General features: G+C 37.2%; 1 protein-coding gene across 1 annotated transcript in view; it reads right to left on the reverse strand.

The window, feature by feature from the left end:
* The window catches only part of EPSTI1 (epithelial stromal interaction 1), a 257,977-nt gene extending 250,045 nt beyond the window's left edge, over positions 1–7,932 (reverse strand). The window contains exon 1 of the mRNA XM_053707975.1: positions 7,642–7,932. Coding sequence (XP_053563950.1) covers positions 7,642–7,850 — 209 coding nt within the window. The 5' untranslated portion in view covers positions 7,851–7,932. The remainder of the gene's footprint in view (positions 1–7,641) is intronic.
* Positions 7,933–18,479: the final 10,547 nt, after the last annotated feature.

Here is an 18,479-nt window from a genome sequence, read left to right on the forward strand (position 1 = left end):
AAATTGTTATATAGATATGTTGGAAAATACAGTCTATAGTTCCCTGATTTTGGTTTCATAATTAACATAGAAAGAGTAATTGGGGCATGGTCTGAAATGGTAATTGGCATGATTTCTGCCTTTTTTGCTAAAGAGAACAGTTTATCACTGATTAGGAACATATCGATTCGTGATAGAGATTTGTATGCTTTAGATAAGCAAGTGAATTCTTTGCTGTCTGGATATATATTCCTCCTGATATCCAATAAATTTTTAAATAATTTTGATATCTTTACATCCCATTAGGGCCTCTTTCCCCTTCGAGTTCCTATCTAAAGCTCTGGAAGCTACCAGATTAAGATCACCCCCCAGAATTATATTTTGATTATACTCCAATAATTTAGCTTGTAAGAACTCCCAGAATACGTTTCTCTTTATGTTTGGGCCATAGACATTACATAATACTATTTTTCTTGAACCTATTTCCAGCTCCAGTATTATATATCTCCCTTGTTGATCAATTTCCTGTTTCAAAATTTTATATTTTTTCTTACGCAGTACCCCTGCCGAGTAGATTACTTCACCCACCCATCCCCATTTGAGTTTTTGGCTTTCTAACTCATTTAAGTCGGTCTCTTGTAAAAAACCAATGTCTATTTTAAGCTTATTTAGATGTTGTAATATTGCCTTCCTTTCAACCGGGGAGGTGAACCCTCCTACATTCCATGATCCAAATCTACATACCTCCACCTTCTTAAGCTTTATTTTATGTTCCTGGATAGAGATATGGTCAAAATAGGGGGGGGGGGGAGAGAGAAAAAAAAAAAAAGGGGAAAACACACAAAAAAAACCCCACCCATAACGCCCATTTAACTTTTTCACCTGGCTCCAATTTAACACGGTATTTGTACTTTTGTTAATTAACCACCCTTGACAATCAAATTTTTGCTCTGTTCTCAAAAAATTTTCCAAATCTTGAGGATTCTCAAAAATCTTGAATCCTTTAGTCTGGATGCTTATTCTTGCTGGATATATTAGCCTGACTACCCTTCCTTCCTGAATCAAACGTGAACAGATAGGGGCACAGAGCTTCCTCTTATTAGAGGTCTCAAATGCAAAATCTTGAAAAATTTATATTTTCTTACTTTGGAAAAATACTTCTTTCTGCGCTCTGTATGCTTGCCAGATCTTAACTTTTTCTTGAAAGTTTAAGTATCTAATAATAATTGGCCTAGGTCTATTTTTACCATCTTCTTGGTCCCTTAACCTGCCTAACCTATGTGCTCTTTCTACTGTAAAGGTGTGAGTCAACTCATTGATGTTTAATAAGGCGGGTAGCTGAGTTGAAGCAAACTGGACTAGCTCCTTTTCAGATATTGCTTCAAAAACTCCAATCACTCTTACATTGTTCTGCCTAGACCTGTTTTCTAGGTCCTCAACCTTGTCGCTTAGAAATGTAACTTGTTTCTGAATATATACTAAATCCTTATCTTTCTCTATGTCCCTGTCTTCTAGGTCTTAAATCCGCTGTTCTGCCAAACCAATTCTAGTTATCATCTGCTTAAACTCCTGCGATAATTTATCTACACTTGTCTGAATTGCCTCAAATTTGGGAAGAAATAACTCACTTATTTGTTTTAATAATTCGGAACTAATAACTACTTCTGCCGCATTATCTTGTGAAACCTCCTGACTATTTTCAGTACTACGCCTGATTATCCTTTTCTCTTGCTGCCTTCTACTTGCCATATTTGTTGTTTTGTTGTTTGAGGGGGGGGGAAAGAAATTTATCCATCAAGGATAATTATAGAGAGTTTTAGTCTTCCTATTTACCCCTTAAGCTTGTTTCTCAAAAATAACCTGGACTTTGATGTACGACTGAAATTAAGTTATGCCCCGTAATTCCAGTTTTAGCTAGTTCTATTAGATTATCCCTGCACCCTTCTTCTGTGCTGACATAAATAATAAATCTAGCCCACATTAACCAGTTTCAAAGCAAAAATACTTATATCAAGTTATTTAGAGCTCTTAGCTAAATATAGCAGTAAACAGTTATTAGATAATACACAAAAATATAGGAACTGGTATCAAAAAAGTCAGTTAAATATTCAGATGTAATTGGAAAACTTGCGAGCCTTGCAGTTGTTATCTTCTCTCCAGATTTCTTTCGAGAGAACCGAGAAATAGAAGTCAAGAGCTGCTTTTCCCTTTGATATTGACTCAGCAGGTATAATAATGGTCCTTATGAAGTCGGGCCTTAGATATCCAGACTGTACAAAGAGAGAACAAAAAAAAACTTGCCTCATGTGTGTATCAGTTGCTCCCCACTTTGTCCCAGTATTGCAATACTCAGGGTACTCACATAATACTAAAGCACTCTGTCGTGCCATTGGTTACAGGCTGGACCTTCAGCAGCAGCCCAGCTCGCTGTCTTGCTCGGCAATCACTGATCCCAGCTCACATCAGGCGAAAAAAATGAGGCCACATAAGTATAAGCAGAAAATAGGACATACATGTGTGAGACTGTTTCTATACTTCTGTTGTTTCAAGTAAAGCTAACACAGCATACTCACAAAAATTGCGGCACCTTAATGTGCCTATTCAGGCAGGCTGGACCTTTTTCAGCAGCCCAGCTCACTGTTTCCGGGATCGTCGCCGTTTAACCTCATACAAGACAGGAAGGAGAAAACAAACATGTGCCCCACATGTGTAAAACCATAGAGAAACACCACTATAATTTATCTCAACAGGTAATGCACAGGGTACTCACAAACATTGCGGCAACATTATGCCAAGTTGGACAGACTGAGCCTTTTACAGCAGCCCAGTACGCTGTTTGACACCCGCTCCTTCTGAACTTGCTAGATGAAAGTTAAGTGTATCTAAGCTTATAAATCCTTTTCCTGCAGCCGTTTTATTTAGATATTTAAACATATGGGTCCCTTTTAAGAAAGTTCCTGAGTGTGTATAAAATGGGGGTCATAACACAATTAACATACAACACCCTGCCGTCCACAGATCCTAATATTCATAAGGGGATTCAGCACTGCTTGATTGGTGCAGGGAAGTATCTACACACTTCCAAAAAAAGAAAAATAAATTGGAACCAGCTCCTGGCAGAGGTGCCGAGGGAGTTTATCAGCATACAAGGCAGTGATTGCAAAAAACCTTACTGTGATTTGAGGCACACAATCGCCAATAAAAGAGAAACTATCACTTTACCTTGTATTGACTCTCCCTCCGCACTCTCCACCTAAGGAGCCGGACTGATACGCCTGCGAGTTTGGCCTGTTCAGTGCGTTCTGTGCCCGACGGCTGTGGACCCCGTCAGATCCGACAGTTCCCACCCAGCTACCCTACTCGTAACGGGCTGTATCCTATGCGAGAACGCCTGTCCGGTGGCGTCTCGCTCAGCCCGTCTTGGCGCGATTCCAATGCGCCTACGTCACGCGTACGTCAGTGCGTGCAGCCTTCCCCCTGGAAAACCTGATCTATCATTTGATAAAAACACCCCCTAATGGGCATCCTCAGCAAATGTGTATAATAGTATCTTAGATCCACAGCTTCTTTAACAAATTCTGAGAGGTTCCTTACAGCCATGTGATAATATTTAAAGGAACATTAAACACTAAATAAATGCTAGGTAGAATGATGCATTCAAAGAAAAGATTAGTCTGAGAATAACATATGGATGTATTTTTTAACCCCTTAAGGACCGGGCATTTCAGACAAAAACTTCCCTAAAAGACCAGAGCATTTTTAGCATTTTTGCCATCACTACATTTAAACAGAAATAGAGCATTTACCTAGCCCATTTTGCTATATTTCATGCCACCATTTCACAGCAAAATGTGATTAAATTTAAAAAAAACGCTAACTTTTTCAAAATTTTAGGTTTCTCACTGAAATTATTTACAAACAGCTTGTGGAATTATGGCACAAATGGTTGTAAATGCTTCTCTGGGATCCCCTTTGTTCAGAAATAGCAGACATATATGCTTTGGCATTACTTTTTGGTAACGAGAATGCCGCTAAATGCCGCTGCACACCATACTTGTATTATGCCCAGCAGTGAAGGGGTTAATTAGGTAGCTTGTAGGGTTAATTTTAGATTTAGTGTAGAGATTAGCCTCCAACCTGACACATCCCACCGTCTTTTTTTAAATTTATTTATATATATATATTTTTAAAAAATATATTTCCTGCAGTGTAGGTTCCCCCCTAACCCCCCAACCTCCCTGATCCCCCCAAAAAAAGCTCTCTAACCCTTCCCCCTATACCTATTTGCCACCATCTTAGGTACTGGCAGCTGTCTGCCAGTACCCAGTTTGCTGAAAAATTGGCAATAAATAAATAAATATATAAATATATATATATAAAAGTCCCATTTTTCTCTGTAGTGTAGCTGCCCCCCTCAATACACTACCCCCTCCCACTCCCAGATTCCTTTCTGTTAGCGGATCCCACATGGGATCCCCCTCATTGACCCTCCTCCCTCCTTTACCCTCAATGACGCATATTTTTTTTATTTATTTTTTTACGTCCTTGTAGCGTGGCCGAGCAGTCCCACCAACTCCCACCCTCCTCCCGCCCGCCTCCTCAAACGATGGGCTGCCCACCCGCCTCCCTCATTAAGCTCTCACCCACCAATGATCGGCACCACCTCTGCATCGACAACTATGCAAGTCTATTTCTGCAGTTCTGCAGAGATTTTTATTAGCTATTTAAATAGTGACAAAATAAGTGTAAAGTTTTAGGGGTCAATTTATCAAGCTCCGTATTGAGCTTGATGACCCTTGTTTCTGGCAAGCCTTCAGACTCGCTGGAAACAGAAGTTATGAAGCAGCGGTCTAAAGACCGCTGCTCTATAACTTGTCGGCCTGCTCTGAGGCGGCGGACAGAAATCAACCCAATCGAATACGATCGGGCTGATTGACAACCCCTGCTAGTGGCTAATTGGCCACAAATCTGAAGGGGGCGGCATTGCACCAGCAGTTCAAAAGAACTGCTGGTAAAATGATAAATGATATATGCCGAAAGCGTATGGTGTCAGCATTTATCGATGTGCGGTGGACATGATGCGCTACATCGTATCATGTCCGCTCGCACATTAATACATTTACCCCCTGGTGTCTATAAAACAATGGGAGCTGCCATTCTCTGCTGTGGCCAATTAGGGACAGTTATAAATAAGTCCCTAGAGTGTGCAGCCAATGGCTGTGTGAAATATAAAAGTGTTCTGCTCTTCCATTTCTAACAGGAACTGTAAAGCTCACAATTTGAGAATAAAATTACAGAAAAAGGGGACAAAATAAACAATGAAAGTAAATTGCAGAGGATTTTTACATATATGATTTATCATTTTATATTATCATCTCAAAGTGTTTAATGTTCCTTTAAGTTAATTTCCATAAAAATTATTGTGTGACCCAGCATGTGAACTGAGCATAAGTCCAATAACCCTGTGCAAAGGGGTTAAACCAGTGGTGGGATTGAGCTAGTTCTCACCAGTATTTACAAACCTGTCCTAAAATTTCCCTGGTTCTGAAGAACCAACCAGTGGTTGGGTGATGCCATCTTCCTTAAAGGGATAGCAAACCCATTTTTTCTTTCTTTCATGATTCAGATAGAGCATGCAATTTTAAGCAACTTTCTTATTTACTCCTATTATGATTTTTTCTTTGTTCTTTTGCTATCTTTATTTAAAAGCAAGAATGTAATGCTTAGAAGCCGGACCATTTTTGGTTCATCGCCTGTGTTGCGCTTGCTGACTGGGGGCTATATGTATCCACCAATCAGCAAGCGCTACCCAGGTTCTAAACAAAAAATGGGCCAGCTCCTTAGCTTACATTCTTGCTTTTTCAAATAAAGATAGCAAGAGTACAAAGAAAACTTGATAATAGGAGTAAATTAGAAAGTTGCTTAAAATTGCATGCTCTATCTGAATCGAGAAAGAAAGAATTTGGGTTTACTATCCCTTTAAATGGACATCACACTGTAAATTGTTTTCCCTTTAATTGGACAAGTCTACTCCAAAATTGTGATTGCTTAAAAAGATAGTTAAAGGGCCACTGTAAGTAAATATTTTCTATGCCTGTTACTAACTAACTACCCCAAATATGCTTTTTATCAATAGCATTTCATTAACATATCTCTACCGTATATCAGAAATCTTGTCTGCAAATGTAATTGTTTTCCAAACCCCCTCCGTGGGTATCCTTTGCTCTGTACCAATCCGTTTACAATACCTAGGTTTCAAAATGGCGCTTTAAACACAAAGTTATTGGTTTAAGTATTTTGAACACGCAGTGCTGAAAATAGTGGGCAGGATAACGTGACATCATCGGCGAATAAAAGATATAACTTTTAGAACGTTATGAAACTTCGTTTTGGAGAAAATATAGGTCAGTAGGTTTTAATTAATGTTTATTAACTTTAATATGTTAGTTGTTTAGCTTAAAAGTAATAACAGAAAGTAATCCTTTAATCCTTTAATTAACCGATTCTCCAGTTTTGCACAGCCAACACTGTTATATTAATATACTTTTTACCTCTGTGATTACCTTGTATCTAAGCCTCAACAGACTACCCCTTTATTTTATGTCTGTACACGACTTGCATTTTAGCCATTCAGTGCCTTCTCATTTGTAACTACACAGGAGTGAGCACAATGTTATATATTTAGAGATACAAATGTGTTTAATAATAAAAATGTAATATATTTGAGCATTCAGCTATCGCATTTACATGCCCTTTAAATTAAGCTAAAAGGATTGCAGTATTTTGAAACACATATAATAAGTGAGAGAGTTTAAAGGAAACTACCCCTGCGGGGCATATGCTTAGTTTACATGTAGCCTAGTGTTACAGTAAATTCCTGTATATATATATAGTCATTTTACTGCACCTTAGTACAACATAAGTTATACAGCAAACAACATACAGGAAGTTTCTGGTTCTGCAACATTCACTTCTCAGTTTCGTTTCTCTCGAAACAAGGAAAGTACCTTGTGTCTCCTGCTCCTAAAGACTTATATCACTGAGGTTTTACAGCTGTCAAACAAGAGACCATTACAATGAAACTAGAAAGCAAAAGGAATAGCAACATCAATTCAGCAAAACTGTGCCACAGCCCCTTAAAACCTTATGCTAGATCCTGAAAGAAAACAAAATCCTAGAGTGACCAACGAAACAAGTGGTCAGCAGTTTCATTGAGGACTGGGACTGAATAAGATATATTACACAGCAACCTAGGTAAAGATATACTTTATTGCAGAAAAAGGATGGGTTATTACTTCTCGCTGCATCACTGACAGTTTCCATTTGCTGACAAACACAGCTGTAATTCATTGGTATTGTAATGGTAATAATATAAATGTTTGCATTTCTTGATAAATAGAATTATATAGAGTATAATATAACATTTTCAGTTTATATAGCAGTATTATACTATATCCTAGTACACATATAAAAGACACACACACACTATATTATATATATATATATATATATATATATATATATATATATATATATATATATATATATATATATATATATATATATATATATATATATATATATATATATAGCTATTCATTCTCAAAGATATTCTAGTAAATGTTATTAATTATATACTCAGGTGTTTAATTCTGAACTTACTGCTGGGGCTCCCGGGATGATTGTGGAGAGGGTTGCTGAGTGCCATTAGCAGCCATACCCTGGTAATTGTATTGGTCATTCTGCGGCTCCATTTCTCCTTGTTCAAATTTATTTTCATAAATGTTGTTACTCTGAGCTTGAGTCAAGTGACCATTCACTATCCTCCGGCCATTCTCTGTTCTCACTGTGGTTGTTCGTCGCCCATCCATTGTCACCAAAGCTTCCCAAACTACCTCTGTTACACAACTTTGAAAACTCAAAATTACTTCCACAACTTCTCTCACCGCTCCCTTATCAATGAGTTTCGTTTCTACAGTTTTCACTGATTGATTGTAATGCAGCTCCCCCTATCTTATAAATGCAGTACTGCACTGAGAACATAGGAAAAGGGCAGTAGGTTCCTTTACAAAGAGGTGCAAAAATGTCTGATAACCAGTAGTCTACAGTACAATAAGTTTTGTTAAAAATAATGCTTAAAGAAGGGACAGTCAACACTTTGAGATTTCAATATAAAATGTGTAATTGTTCATAGTAAAAACACCTTTGCAATACACTTTCAGTATTTATTTTGCCCCAGCTTCATGTAATTTAAGTCTAAACATTATATATTTTCCAGTCCTGAAAACTGACAGAGAACATGGAAGACAAGCTTGACAGGCTTAGGCTTGCCACATAATATCTCTCCCTATATTTTGCAGTTTGTTATTTTTTGTGCTGAAACCATGGAGGTTTTGTTAACATAATGATAGTGGCAAGCCCTGTCAACTCCAGACTCAAGTCCAGACCAGCTCCTACAAATAAGGAGCGTGGTGGGTGGAGTTAACCAGCAAAAAACAACTGAAGCAAGCAAGATGTTTATCTGTTCTAATTTAGATCAGACTCTCAGCTGTATTAATTGTTGCATGAAACAATACATAATATAATGTATATATATATATATTACACATCAGGCAGGAGTATTGTCTGGAATTGCTATTCAAAAAGCATACAGACAGTTCTTGGCCATACAAATCCTTGCCTAATCATATTATTCTTCATCAGCTAGCAATACGGCCAAGACAGCAAGTCCGATTCTGCATCAGAACACCCAGCAACAATAATGGCAAGAAGTTTTACATTTGTATGCGTTTTCCCTAATAAACTGAATAAATGACAAATTACAATCTTTCCTGTAGCTTCCACACAAGCTTTTGTATGTTTTGTACGCAGATATACAAATACATGTTTATACATGTGAATGACAGGCCACACGTATTTGTTGCATTTCTTTCTTTAATTAACATGATAATATGTGTATGGTTTGACCTGCATAGATGGGTATTGTAGCAGAATATGTGTGCATTTGTCGCAGATCTTTATTAATCTTGCTGTAAGAATTCAGTTCACAGCCAGTAAGCTATAACTGCAAATATACCTGCATAGTGTGTATCGGAAATTAAAGGGACATGCCACCCACATTTTTTCTTTTATGATTTAGAAAGAGAATGCAATTTTAAACATCTTTCTAATTTACTTATATTATCTAATTTGTTTTATTCTCTTGGTATTCTTTGATGAAAGGCATATCAAAATATGCTCACTAGCTGCTGATTGGTTGCTGCACATAGAAGCATTGTGTGATTGGCTCACCATGTGCATTGCTTTTTCCTCAAATAAGGATATTTAAAAAATGAAGCAAAATAAATAATGGAAGTAAATTTTAATGTTGTTTAAATTTCTATTCTCTATCTGAATCATGAAAGAAAGATTTTGGGTTTAGTGGCCCTTTAAGCACCACATTGCAGAAAGACTGCATACAAGATATATATATATATTTTTTTTTAAAAAAAGTCTAAATAACTGTAAATTTGTTACCAAATGTACCTTTGCATACCCTTAAAAAGGCCCTTATGTTGATCTAATTTTATTAGCTGTGGCCAGTTACAGACAGATATAAAAGAACTCCCGCACTTATCAGTCACTAGATAGAATGTTGCAGGGTCATTATTCAGAAGTCTACAGGATACAGTGGAAAAACCAAAAGTTTCAAAATTAAATGACAGGAAAAGCAGGTTAAATTGAATAAAGTAGGGCTGCAACTAACGATTATTTTCATAATCGATTAATTGGCCGATTATTTTTTCGATGAATCGACTAATCGGATAAAAAAAGAATCAATAATTGTTTCCGTTATTTTAAATAGAATCCACATACTGAGTGTTACAAATATAAACTTCAGACTAAAACTTTACATTACCACAACTGTTTGTCCAATTTTTAACCAGCAGAGCACAGTTTATAACTGTTTGAAAAAAGGTAGTACTTCCACCTTGGCAAGGTACATAAAAAATATCTTGAATATCTATATGCAATGGTAAATAACCAGCTATAAGGTTAGGGGAAAATATCTAGTCCGCTCTAAAAATAACAGATATTTACTTATTAAGGTTGAATCTGATACATATTATCACAATTGATTAAACATATAAAAAAAAAATAACAAACAAAAGCACTAAGGACTATATATCAAACCCAGGACAAAGCCTTACACATTTATTTATACAGTACATATAATGAGCAATAGCAAGCAATCCGCTAATAATTGCGCAAACAGATAATAGTGCCCAACAATTTAAATAACTCCCATCAGTCTAGGGACTAGGTGTAAATAACAAGCTCAGAACTATATCATGCAAAGCATAGTTCCAAATCGCCTGATTTAATATAAACAATCCAAACGATGACTATTATATCTGGGTTGCACATAAGCCAGGGGTAGTTGTAAACTTATACTGTCCTGAAAAAGTGAAAAGTATACGTCGGTAGACGTCCTTTAGGCTAAGGACATAACCATAAAACACAATACCATGTGCAGGAGCTCAGTAGAGTGAAGCAGCTGGTGTTGTGCACAGACCAACTAATTGCAAACCAACTAATCGATTATGAGATTCGTTGACAACTATTTTCATAATCGATTATTATCGATTATGACGATTAGTTGTTGCAGCTCTAAAATAAAGAACGCAGAATGTTGCAACTATCATCCTTCCTCTTCTATTGAATATGGTCCCTATTTTACTCTTCCTCCCAGATGTAGTATAGTTAGAGGGACACTGAAACCCACATTTTTTTCTTTCATGATTCAAATAGAACATGACATTTTAAGCAACTTTCTAATTTACTCCTATTATCACATTTTCTTCGTTCTCTTGCTATCTTTAGCAGTCAGCCCATTTTAGGTTCAGCACCATGGATAGCGCTTGCTTATTGGAGGCTTACATTTACCCACAAATAAGCAAGCATAACCCAGGTTCTCAACCAAAAATGGGCCGGCTCCTATGTATCACATTCATGCTTTTTAAATAAAGATAGCAAGGGAACAAAGAAAAATTGATAATAGGAGTAAATTAGAAAGTTGCTTAAAATTGCATGTTCTATCTGAATCATGAAAGAAAAAATTTGGGTTTAGTGTCCCTGTTTTACTAGAAACTGGGACATTTGTTGTCCCCTGAACCACTCACCCAAATGTTTTAGCTCATTTTAGCCTCATATATTTCTTACAACCTCAGACCATCCACCTGCAAAGTTGTCGGTTTCAGTTAGAAATATATCATTTCCATACAAACAAATAATGAAGCAATAGACAATTACTTTAGTCATGATATTGATTGGAATCACTTTTAAATAATTTATCAAACTATTAGCTTATTTAAATGTTTGCCCCCTAATAAATGGTCAACCTTTATCAGTTTTAGTTAATTATATACTGTATTTATTCATAGCTAAAATGTTGAAAACCTCATGGAATTTTAAGTACAAATGATCCAGGAGTCTGAAATTAGCATTTAATCAGATGTGAAATACATGTTTATAAATTAGCTGTCTAAGGAAAGAGATTTGATTGCTATACTTCACTGACATTTAGATATGTTTCCATGGCAACAGAGGTGTCAAAGAAATTAAGTATGACCCAGTGATGAAATGGATATTAAAGTAATCTGCTTTGACCCCTTCATAGTTTTGGTGGGGATATTAACATAAGGAATTTGTTATCTTTAGATTATTCTGTTTTTTTTTTTTTTTTACTTAACAGCCATTGAAAACATGCAGTAAAGTGTTTAATATTTACTATTTTTAACCATACTATTTTTTATTAGAGATTTATTGTTTGTATGAAAATGGTGTGATTCATATTTTCTAAAAACTATATTTCTTATTATTTTTTTACCAGATGAGCTCATTACAAAGCTGTGGGATGCTATTTACAAAGAGTGGTGATATCCTTTAAGAGGTGTTAGACTGTCCCTTTGGTGCCAACATGCTGTGAGAACTTTCTTTGTGGATTTCTTGAGTGTTTTATGTGTGATCTTACCCACTGTAAGCACTTACTTGGTTTTGTTGAACTGAAACCCAGTTGCAGGTGAATGCACAACATTGCGTTTACCACTCTGTGTTCAAACTGATTTTTAAACCATTCAAGGCTGCCCCTTATCTCAGTGCATTTTGACAGTTTTTCACAGTTAGACAGTGTTAGTTCATGTGTATCATATAGATCAGGCTTCTTCAAACTTTTTTTCTCCAAGACTCAGTGAAATTATATCACAAACCTTTGCAACCCTACTTTAATGCTTGGTCTGAAAATTTCTGAAGTAATATACGAAAACATAGCTAGCAAGGTGACTAAATTGTGTGCGTTCTTTATTCCTGATTGTTGTCAAACTGTTGTAAAAGTTAATAACACACACACACCACATTCTCATACAACACACCACACATAGTCTCATAAAGCACACACACACACCACACACACTGTCATACAACACACCACACATATTCTCATAAAGCACACACACACACACACACCACACACACTATCATACAACACACCACACATATTCTCACAAAGCACACACACACACCACACACACTATCATACAACACACAAACACTCTCATACAATGCACATACTCATACAACACACACACAGTCACGGCCCAGTAAACATGGTGTTGTGACCTGGTAATGGGTCGTCAACCATGGTTTGAAGAAACCCAATATAGATAAATTTGTGCTCACTCCCATGGAGTTATTTATGGGTCAGCACTGATTGACTGATTGGCTATCAAAAGAGCTGAGACAAGGGGACAGATTAGATGCAAGGTAATCACAGAGGTAAAAAGTGTATTAATATAATGGTGTTGGCTATGCAAAACTGGGGAATAGGTAATAAAGGAATTATCTATCTTTTTAAACAATAATATTTTTCAAGTAGACTGTTCCTTTTATTCTATACTATAGTATCTACCTAAAACACAGTAATTAGTACCTTTAAAACCAAGGAGACTATATGTAAATGATGTTGTGAACGTTATAGACACCTGTAATACTTCTCTAATTGTCTGAAGACAGCAAGTACTCAAGAAGTTCTTTAATTAATCCCTCACACTTACAAGGGTCAGTCAAGTCAAAATTAAACATTCATGATTCAGATAGGGCATGCAATTTTAAACAACTTTGCAATTTACTTTTATCATCAAATTTGCTTTGTTCTCTTGGTTTTCTTTCCTAAAAGCTAAACCTAGGTAGGCTCATATGCTAATTTTGAGGCCCTTGAAGGCCACCTCTTACCTCAGTGCCCTGTGAAATTTTCAAAGTTAGACAGCACTAATTCATGTGTGCCAAATAGATAACATTGTACTCACTCCCGTAGATTTACCTAGGAGTCATCACTGATTGTCTAAAATGCAAGTTTGTCAAAATAACTGAAATAAGGGGACAGTGTGCAGAGGCTTAGGTAATCACAGAGGTAAAAAGTATATTAAAGGGACACTCAAGTCAAAATAAACTTTTATGATTTAAAAAGAGCATGCAATTTTAAGACACTTTTCAATTTACTTCCATTATCAATTTTTGCACAATCTTGTTATAGTCACACTTTCTGGGGAACAAGATGCTATTGAGCATGTACACAAGCTCACAGGGTATACAAATACTAGTCTGTGATTGGCTGATGTCTGTCATATGATACAGGGGGCCTGGAAAATGGGGGATTTAATTTGTCAGAAAAAAATCTACTGCTTATTTGAAATTCAGAGTAGGTGTTAAATCATTGTCTTTTTATTACGTACTAATTGATTATGCAATTCTACAGCATTGAGTGGTCCTTTAATATAACCGTGTTGGTTATGCAAAATTGGGGAATGGGTAATAAAGGAATTTTTAATCTTTGAATTATCAGTGGATTAGAATTTTTAGCGCATGGAATGCACATTGATTTGTGATATCCAGATTCATTTCAAATAGCACTGAACAAGTGCATTCCCAAATGTCAGATTACAGGAGCTGGGGATTTGGAAACAGACCGGGTAGAAGGAAAGGAGGTGTGGATTGTAAGCATACTCCATACAAACTAAGGAGGTATTGTGTGGATATACTCTGTTACCTACTGATGACATAAGGCACCTGAGTGAGTACACAGAATAATAATAATGATGACCATTGATTCGCACAGTGAAAAGGTTAACTTTGAGCCAAGGGTAACTTTGTAACCGGATCTCAAACAGGTGATCTGTGGCACTAATGTTGCTGTTTCTCCATAAATGTGTTATCAACTAGCCTGTAATCTGTACCCAAGAAGGCCGGTTTATTAACCTGGAATCCTTTAACACTAATAACTGTAATCCGCTGATCTCAAAGGGGATCCCCATTTGATTTATTCGATTTGGGATTTATAAAGTTCTTGGAATAGACTGATACTACCGAACAAGGGGGCCTTTTCTTATAGGAATGAAATGGAGAGTTGCATTGTTACTAATGTATTTGTGTGTTTATTAAATAAACTAAAGGAATTTACTGACCATTGTTTTACTGATTCATAGATTTAAAACCTAACGCCTACATTTAGAGTTTTGTTGGTAAAGACCCGCGTAGCTAATGCAGCTTTTTTTCCCAACGCACCCTTAAGACAACACTGGTATTTAGAGTTGTCTGAGGGGCTGCGTTATGCTCCAAAAAGGGAGCGTTGAGCATAATTTACCGCCACTTCAACCTTCAATACCAGCGTTGCTTACGGTAGCGGTAAGCTGACAAAATGTGCTCGTGCACGATTCCCCCATAGGAAACAATGTGGCAGTTTGGGATGAAAAAAAACCTAACACCTGCAAAAAAGCAGCGTTAAGCTCCCACGCAGCCCCATTGTTTCCTATGGGGAAACACTCTCTAAGTCTGCACCTAACACCCTAACATGAACCCCGAGTCTAAACACCCCTAACCTTACACTTTTTAACCCCTAATCTGCCACCCCCGCTATCGCTGACACCTGCATTATATTATGAACCCCTAATCTGCCGCTCCGTACACCGCCGCCACCTACATTATACCTATGTACCCCTAATCTGCTGCCCCTAATACCGCCGACCCCTATATTATATTTATTAACCCCTAATCTGCCCACCCACGTCGTCGCCACCTACCTACATTTATTAACCCCTAATCTGCCGACCGGACCTCGCCGCCACTATAATAAATGTATTAACCCCTAAACCGCTGCACTCCCGCCTCGCAAACCCTATAATAAATAGTATTAACCCCTAATCTGCCCTCCCTAACATCGCCGCCACCTAACTTCAAGTATTAACCCCTTATCTGCCGACCGGACCTCGCCGCTACTCTAATAAATGTATTAACCCCTAAAGCTAAGTCTAACCCTAACCCTAACACCCCCCTAAATTAAATATAATTTTAATCTAAAAAAATAATTTAAATCTTATTAACTAAAGTATTCCTATTTAAAACTAAATACTTACCTGTAAAATAAACCCTAATATAGCTACAATATAATTCATAATTATATTGTAGCTGTTTTGGGATTTATATTTATTTTACAGGCAACTTTGTATTTATTTTAACAAGGTACAATAGCTATTAAATAGTTATTTACTATTTAATAGCTACCTAGTTAAAATAATTACAAAGTTACCTGTAAAATAAATCCTAACCTAAGTAACAATTAAACCTAACACTACACTATCAATAAATTAATTAAATAAATTACCTAAAATTACATACAATTAAATAAACTAAACTAAATTACAAAAAACAAACAAACACTAAATTACAAAAAATAAAAAAGATTACAAGAATATTATGCTAATTACACCTACTCTAAGCCCCCTAATAAAATAAAAAAGCCCCCCCAAAATAATAAAGGTCCCTACCCTATTCTAAATTAAAAAGTAACCAGCTCTTTTACCAGCCCTTAAAAGGGCTTTTTGCGGGGCATGCCCCAAAGTAATCAGCTCTTTTGCCTGTAAAAAAAAACACAATACCACCCCCAACATTACAACCCACCACCCACATACCCCTACTCTAACCCAAACCCCCCTTAAATAAACCTAACACTACCCCCCTGAATATCTCCCTACCTTGAGTCGTCTTCACCCAGCCGGGCCGAAGTCTTCATCCGATGGGGCAGAAGAGGACATCCAGACTGGCAGAAGTCTTCATCCTATCCGGGCAGGAGAGGACATCCGGACAGGCAGACATCTTCATCCAAGCGGCATCTTCTATCTTCATCCATCCGACGAGGAGCGGCTCCATCTTCAAGACCTCCGGCGCGGAACATCCTTCTTCCCCGACGACTAGACAACGAATGACGGTTCCTTTAAATGACATCATCCAAGATGGCGTCCCTCGAATTCCGATTGGCTGATAGGATTCTATCAGCCAATCGGAATTAAGGTAGGAAAAATCTGGATCGGAACAGCCAATAGAATGCGAGCTCAATCTGATTGGCTGATTGGATCAGCCAATCGGATTGAACTTGAATCTGATTGGCTGATTCAATCAGCCAATCAGATTTTTCATACCTTAATTTCGATTGGCTTATAGAATCCTATCAGCCAATCGGAATTCGAGGGACGCCATCTTGGATGACGTCATTTAAAGGAACCGTCATTCGTCATCTAGTCGTCGGGAAGAAGGATGTTCCGCACTGGAGGTCTTGAAGATGGAGCTGCTCCTCGTCGGATGGATGAAGATAGAAGATGCTGCTTGGATGAAGATGTCTGCCGGTCCGGATGTCCTCTTCTGCCCTGATAGGATGAAGACTTCTGCCGGTCTGGATGTCCTCTTCTGCCCCATCGTATCAAGACTTCGGCCCGGCTGGGTGAAGACGACTCAAGGTAGGGAGATCTTCAGGGGGGTAGTGTTAGGTTTATTTAAGGGGGGTTTGGGTTAGAGTAGGGGTATGTGGGTGGTGGGTTGTAATGTTGGGGGGTGGTATTGTGGTTTTTTTTCAGGCAAAAGAGCTGATTACTTTGGGGCATGCCCCGCAAAAAGCCCTTTTAAGGGCTGGTAAAAGAGCTGGTTACTTTTTAATTTAGAAAAGTGTAGGGACCTTTATTATTTTGGGGGGCTTTCTTATTTTATTAGGGGGCTTAGAGTAGGTGTAATTAGCCTAATATTCTTGTAATCTTTTTTTATTTTTTGTAATTTAGTGATTTTTTTTTTTTTGTAATTTAGTTTAGTTTATTTAATTGTATGTAATTGTAGGTAATTTATTTAATTAATTTATTGATAGTGTAGTGTTAGGTTTAATTGTAACTTAGGTTAGGATTTATTTTACAGGTAACTTTGTAATTATTTTAACTAGGTAGCTATTAAATAGTAAATAACTATTTAATAGCTATTGTACCTAGTTAAAATAAATACAAAGTTGCCTGTAAAATAAATATAAATCCTAAAATAGCTACAATGTAATTATGAATTATATTGTAGCTATCTTAGGGTTTATTTTATAGGTAAGTATTTAGTTTTAAATAGGAATACTTTAGTTAATAAGTTTTAATTTATTTTGTTAGATTAAAATTATATTTAATTTAGGGGGGTGTTAGGGTTAGGGTTAGACTTAGCTTTAGGGGTTAATACATTTATTAGAGTAGCGGCGAGGTCCGGTCGGCAGATTAGGGGTTAATACTTGAAGTTAGGTGGCAGCGATGTTAGGGAGGGCAGATTAGGGGTTAATACTATTTATTATAGGGTTTGTGAGGTGGGAGTGCGGCGGTTTAGGGGTTAATACAATTTTTATAGTGGCCGTGAGTTCCGGTTGGCCGATTAGGGGTTAATAAGTGTAGTTAGGTAGCGGCGACGTTGGGGGGGCAGATTAGGGGTTAATAAATATTATGTAGGTGTCGGCGATGTTAGGGGCAGCAGATTAGGGGTTCATAGGGATAATGTAGGTGGCGGCGGTGTGCGGTCAGCAGATTAGGGGTTAAAATTTTTTATTATAGTGGCAGTGATGTGGGGGGATCTCGGTTTAGGGGTACATAGGTAGTTTATGGGTGTTAGTGTACTTTAGAGCACAGTAGTTAAGAGCTTTATAAACCAGCGTTAGCCCATAAAGCTCTTAACTACTGACTTTTTTTGGCGTAAGAAGTCTTGTCGGTAGAGGCTCTACAGATCACTTCAGCCAAGACTCTAAATACCAGCGTTAGGAAGATCCCATTGAAAAGATAGGATACGCAATTGGCGTAAGGGGATCTGCGGTATGGAAAAGTGGCGGCTTGAAAGTGAGCAGTACACCTTTACCTACACGACTCTAAATACCTGCGGGCGGCCAAAAGCAGCGTTAGGACCCCTTAACGCTGCTTTTGACGGCTACCGTAGAACTCTAAATCTAGGTGTTAGTGTGGAAATTAATTTGTTAAAGTTTAATGCTGGATAAGACTGTCTTTTTAACTTTTCCAATCCCTCAGTTCTTCTTCTTTGACTTTTTTATTTTCTAACTTTTCTGCTTGGTCTCTAAATTCTTTTTTCCTTTTTAATATTATTTAAATATATATATATATATATATATATAT

Source organism: Bombina bombina, chromosome 3 (genome assembly GCF_027579735.1).
Source record: "Bombina bombina isolate aBomBom1 chromosome 3, aBomBom1.pri, whole genome shotgun sequence".
Lineage (NCBI taxonomy): Eukaryota > Metazoa > Chordata > Amphibia > Anura > Bombinatoridae > Bombina > Bombina bombina.